The 6,872-nt window shown below is 33.4% G+C and overlaps 1 protein-coding gene across 1 annotated transcript; it reads right to left on the bottom strand.

Annotated features, from left to right (window-relative positions):
* On the bottom strand, positions 1-972 carry LOC123948591 (olfactory receptor 8K3-like). The gene has a single exon (XM_046015796.1). The coding sequence runs from the start codon at positions 970-972 to the stop codon at positions 1-3; it is 972 nt and encodes a 323-aa protein (XP_045871752.1).
* Positions 973-6,872: the final 5,900 nt, after the last annotated feature.

Raw genomic sequence — 6,872 nt, 5'->3', positions numbered from 1 at the left:
TTAGTGTGCCCTACAGTGAATTTTAAGTAGAACATTTGCTAACATTCTGCAGGTCCTATATAGGGCATTTTTCACCTCTTTGTTCCTCAAGCTGTAGATCATTGGATTCAGCATGGGTATAACCAAAGTATAAAACAAGGAGGCTATTTTATCAGTATCAAGTGGATGACTGGATTTGGGATGCACATACATGAAAAACAGAGTACCATAAAATATGACTATCACTGTCAGATGGGATCCACAGGTGGAGAAAGCCTTGTGCCTGCCCTCTGCAGAGTTCATCCTGAGCACGGCAATAAGGATCAGCATGTAGGACACAAGGACTATCAGAAGAGATGACACCAAATTAAAAGCCGAAAAGATCAGAATTATCAGTCTAATTTCATGTGTGTCTGAGCAGAGCAAATCTATCAATGGTAGACTATCACAGTAGAAATGCCTGATGACATTATAGCCACCAAATGATGAAAGGAAAATTTTTGTAATGGTCAGCAAAGACAGAAGGATGCTATATACATAGGGGATTGCCACCAGCAACTGACATAATCTATGTGACATGATGACTGCATAGAGTAGAGGGTTACAGATGGCCACATAACGGTCATAGGCCATTGCTGACAAAATGAAAATTTCACTAGTAATAAATATACTAAAGAAAGTGAGTTGGGTAGCACACCAGGTATAAGAGATGGTAGGCTGATCTACAGCAAAGTTTGCTAGCATTTTGGGTCCCACAGCTGTTGAATAACCCAGGTCAGTGAGAGCCAGGTGTCGGAGTAAGAAGTACATGGGTCTTTGTAACCCGGAGGCTATCTTGGTGAGTATGATCAAACTCAGGTTACCCACCACTGAGATGAGGTAAAATGTGAGGGAGAGTCCGAGCAGTGGAGCCTGCAGCTCAGGGGGTCCTGTGATTCCCATTAGAATGAATTCTTTCCTTATCGTTAGATTGTGCTTCTCTGTACAGGCCATACAGAAACCTGTACTGGGAATAAATAGACAAATAATCACTAACTTTCATGACATATGACTGAGATGACCATTGTAGTAAGTGATTAAGGGCTGAAATCTTCCATTTATGGTCTGTTGCTTTATATAGGCTGTCTAACACCCGATAGCTCAAGTCTCTCTCTACCAGCTCAGCTAAGCTCTTTACAGCTTTCTTAGACACCAAAAGCAAAAACAACAAAAGCAAAAATGGATAAATGAACATAATCAAAGTTAAAAAAAAAAACAGACTTTTGTGTATCAGAGAACACTATCAAAGAATGAAAAGATGACCCACACAGTAGATGGAGGAGGTTGCAAATCACACATTCAGTATAGCTCTGTTATATAGAGTATATAAAAATTCTTCAACTCAACAGAAAAAACAAACAAACAGTGCAAATTAGAAAACAGGCTAAAGACTTGAACAGACGTTTCTCACAGAAGTTAAACAAATGGTCAATAAACTCATGAAGAAAGGTTCAACACCTTTAGTCATTAGAAAAATGCAGTTCAAAACCACAATGAAACACCACCTTATACCCTATAGGATTTTTTTAAAGGATTTTATGTATTTATTTGAGCAAGAGAGTGAGCAAGAGAAAGAGAACACAACCCCAGGGGGAGAGGCAGAGGGAAAAGCAGACCCCTCGCTGAGCAGAAAGCCTGATGCTTGACTCCACCCAGGAACCCTAGTATCATGACCTGAGCTGAAGGCAGATGCTTAACCAGCTGAGTCACCAGGCACCCGTAGGATGGATATTTAAAAAAAAAAAAAGAAAAAGAAAAAGAAAAAAAAAATTTTAAAAAAGGAAAATTATAAATGCTGACAAGGTGTGGAGAGATTAGAACCTCTATGTATCTTGTTGGCAATGTGAAATGGTACAACCACTATGAAAATTATTTCATAGTAACTCTAAGTTAACCATAGAATTGCCATTATAAACTGGAAAATTCACTTTTAGATCTAAAGAGTACTAACTTGCTGCCTCACAGTAAATGTCTAGGTTTCACCAAAAATTATAATAAAGATGTTTACAATCTTGTATTCACCCAGAAACTTCACTTACCAAAGCAGATTATCAAAGAGATTGCTAAAACACTGAGGGGGTATCAGACACTAACGAGGTCCTGGAGTCACTGGTCTGAGTTAGTTACAAAGACAAATGCATTCCACTCACCTCTGAGAAGAAATCTCTTTGTTTTCCCATGTATTCCTAACACAACCCCGTGAGAAGGATTTATGTGTATCTTTCCTCCTTTGAGGCTCTCCCTGAAGAGAAAGAATACGAGTTAATTAAGTCTGGAGGTTAATGAAGCTGTGATATATGTGCTAATTATTCAGGACATCTTTATATCCCCCTACAAATAAAGTTCTCTTAGATAACTTTCCACACAGTATCTCCTGGTTAAATCTTTCTACTCTAACGGAGATATCTGGAATCCAAACATTGTGTCTATAGGAAAGATATTTTCATTTATCTCCCAACCCATAATTATCTCTTGTAAATACAATGGCTTTTTAGGATTTCATGGATGAGAACATAAGGGAGGAATGTTTGAATCATGCTTATTGCATCCTTTTAAAAATTCACAAGGTAAAATAATATATGTTTGTGTAGTCATTTTCCCCTTATTTGTGGTGTTTTAAACTTATTATTGAGTATATTTGCATATTGACAAAATGTATTTATCATAAATAAATTTTATAAAGGCAACACTTTTTATAATTAGAATCTAAATTATACAGTAATAACAATGACAAAAATAGAATAAAACATTATCAGGACCCCAGAAGACCCTTCATTCTCCTTTCTACAATTAACTGCCCTCCTTATACACACACACACACACACACACACACGGATAACCATTATTCTGTTTTTTAACAACACAAATTATTTTCACTTATTTTTGTTACTTCATATAAAAGAAATCTTACACATACTATTTTTTTGTGACTGGTTTTCTTTTCAGTTAATATGCTGTTATGGTCATTGCAGAATACCCATTTTTATGTCTTATACAACTCTTTTTTATGAATATATCACAAATTAGTTGTCCATTATTAGAACTGGTTTCAACTTTTAGGCTTTACAACTAATGATATTATAAACATTCTATTTCACCTGATGTTTTGATGAACATAAAGCTTTCTTTTTTCACATCTTGGATCCTTATGAAATAATAAAAAAGGGATTTTATCATGTATTTAGAGAATGATTAGAGAATCATTTATAGATTATAAAAAATATCCCAATAAACATAAAAGTTTCCTAACAATGGTAATTAAAAATGACTACTCCCATACCCTTTGTGTCTACAGCAAGATTGACTTAATCTTGAATATAATTCTATTTCTGTATATCTCTTACCCTGAAAACCTGAGCCATAGGCTATACATTTTTAACATTAGTAAGTACTACCAGATGAATTTCCAGAGTGGTTATAACAGTATGCATTCTTAGTAGCTGTGCAAATTATTATAATTGTTCATAGTCTTATTAAGATTTGGAATGTTCCATCATTTTCTTTCTAGCTTTATAGATGATGTGTATGGGTAACTATGTGGTTTAATTTGCATTATCCTTGTACTGGATGAAATAAAAACCCTTTCATTTGTTTCAGAAGTATTTATATATTTACTCTGAAAAGTACTTGTCCATGTCTTTTGTCATCATTGTACTGTATATCATGTCAACTATTCATTGATTTGTAAGAGTTATTTTTCACTAAGTGCTATTAGGTAATTTGTATATTTATTTGAGAAAAAGTGAATCTGGACACCTACCCAGACCTTATCAGAATCATTTCTATTTGATTTAAAGATCTAAATGTGAAATGCAAATAAACAGTTTAGGTGAAAACATAAAGGGAAATCTTTGTGGTAGTAGAATATGTATACATTTTTAACAAAACACATAAAACAATAATTGTATAACATTAAAATGATTCAGTGAACTATTTTAAGAATTCTGTTCATCAGAATTAATAATGTGAGAGGGAAACTTTCATAGTAGGAGAGAATACTTTATCAGTCCTATATAATCAGATATACATAAATGAAAAAGGACTCATGAAAAATATAAAAATAAGTCTTCCTCCAGAACAGGAAGGGGCGTGGCAAAGAAGATGAATGAATATAATATTCAGTGAAAGACACAACAGTCTCCAAAAATTACACCAGCCGATACAAATAACAAAGAAACTAAGCTGAGTTATGCACACTTTACGTAAGTTACACATTTTGTTTCAGAATGTATAATACCATTAAGGCGTCCTGCTTGTAAGCAAGAATGCAGGGCTGATTTCACAATTGGAAAACCTATAACATAAATGGGGAGACTGGGTCTCCTAGTCTTGAGGACAATTTCAGAGGTAAAGTTTCAATATTTCAGTATACATTAAAAGTTTTATGTAGATTTTTAAGTGTAATAATATGTGTCCATCATTATAATATCATATGGAATATTGTCACTGCCCTAAAAACTTTTGTCCTCAACTTATTTGTCCTTTCCCTGAACCAGTATACAGTTTTTTTATAGATATCATTTATAATACTGTTTTATTGTATTCTGGTCACTGAGGCAGTTTATTGGAAATAGGTGTTGAATTTATCATAAATCTGTTTTAGCTTTTCTTTTAACTAGTAATGATGTTAATTTATGTTATAGGTTTTCATTTATTTCTGTTGGCATCTGTATGTGTCCTCTTCTGGTCCTCCGCCTCTTCTTTCTAGCTCTTCTTCTTGCTCTGCTGTGTAGAATATATTTTTTGAAGATGTCATCCTGTATTCACCCATTCCACCCTTGATAAGCACTTAACACCTATGATGACTACATCTGCCACAAACATTCTATTACTTATTCTCCAGTGGACATAGTTACACGGAAGGGAATTGCTGCATCATAGAGTATACACACACCAAATTTAGTAATTATTCTCTTATTTTTCTTAAGTATTTATAGTAATGTACTGTCCCTGAAACAAGTACAAGAATTATAGTTTTCCATACCCTTACCAACACTTTGAATTATTATCCAAATTTTGAATTTTAGCTACCCTGCTGAATGTGTAATGATATCACAGTATATAGTCTTCACTTACATTTAATGAATACTTTTTTTGAACACATTTATGCATTTTTGGCAGGTTTGATACCCTCTTTTGTGAAGTGTTCCTTCAGGTGTCCTGTCCCTCCCCCCAACTTACTCATTCCCCCCCAATAGGTTGACTGTGTTGATCATCTTCATTCTAGAAGTTAGACAATCTGTTGTGTTATTTTGTTTTGTTTTACAGATTACTTTGGAAGGGTGTGTGTACTTCACATGTGCTCCCTCTGGATTCTTTCGCTTTCTTACAATATTTTTTTATTAATACAAATTTTCATTGTAGAGGTTACTATTTCTTTATTAGTATTACTATTTTTGTACCCTGTTTAAGGAATCTTTGTTGATCCCAAGTCGTGAAAATATTATTTTACTTTGCTTTCCCAAAATTTTGGTTTCAGCTTTCACATTTCCATTCATAGCACATCTCAGTTATTGTTTGCATGTAGTGTATAAAAGACAAAGATTCATGTTCTACATAGGAACCTAATTGAATGCAGTCAATTTATTGAGAAGCCTGATTTTCCCCTCTACATTGTAGTAGGGCTTTTATTTTAAAACAAGTGGAATTGCACATGTGAGTCTATTTTGGACTTTATTATTATATTCTTGATCTCTCTGTAAATATGTGCACTGATGACATATTTTTAAAAAATAATCTCACTTCATTAAAGGAATTGTTATCTGTTATGGGAAGTCCTCTGAAATCTTTCTTCTTCTAAGATACCGCCCTGGCTATTCTAGATCCTTTGCATTTCCACATAACTTTTGATATCAGCTTAACACTAAAAAATACTATTGGAATTTTGATTGTTACTGCATTAAATCTATAGAAAATTTATGGAGAACTGGCCTCATCACAGCATTTATATCTTCTAACCAATGACATGGTATATATATATAAACATTTATCTCTCCTTCAGTAACTTAGTAATGTTTGTTACAGTGTCTAGTAATGAAATCATACAAATTGTTCATTAGATTGCTCCCTAAGTATTCTGTAGATTTTATCTAGCATAATTGATAGTTTAAAATGTCAACTTTACCTATTTTTGCTGGTGGATAGAAAAATAATTCATCTTTAATATGCTGATATTATATCCGCTAATCTTGCAAAATCCACTTATTGTTTCTAATGTTTTAGTGCAAAGTCTTTTGAACTTTTAATGTACATATTTATGACACGTGAAAATAATCAAACTTTATTCTGCTTTCCCATGCTTACACACGTTCATATATCATAATGTAACAAATCTGAAATGCCACCCATCAAAGGGGATACAGTTAAAGTATAAACAGGGATACAGCTAAGGACAGACAGTGTTGACTACACATTGATGTATATCTGCCCAGCACACACACACAGAAAAAAAAAAAAAAACAATAAATGCCATCTTATGTCAGTATGACAGTGTGGTGTGCACTGGTCTTAAAGTGGTGTTTAGTCCACAAAATATATTTTAAAAAGACACCTGAAAGGCTTAAAAAATTATTTAATGGCAGATGTATTAAAACAGACTTCCCTTAAACCCTTAAATTGTAACATAAGTATTGGCAATTTGAGAATAGAAGTCTAGACTCCAGTTGCTCATGGTAATACTTAAGGACAAATAAAAATCGATACAAGAAGGATGATCACTACTGGAATAATAGTTGAAGAACAAAAAACATTCTAGTTTCCATTACTTTTATACATTACACTCCTTAAAGGCCTATGTCATATAATAAATAGCAGTTTGTAACATAATTTATTGTATACATAGTCTATATTGAGTC

The sequence above is a fragment of the Meles meles genome, chromosome 8, assembly GCF_922984935.1.
Source record: "Meles meles chromosome 8, mMelMel3.1 paternal haplotype, whole genome shotgun sequence".
Taxonomy (NCBI): Eukaryota; Metazoa; Chordata; class Mammalia; order Carnivora; family Mustelidae; genus Meles; species Meles meles.
The sequence above is the reverse complement of the archived record's forward strand: the minus strand, read 5'-3'. Positions and strand labels throughout refer to the sequence as shown.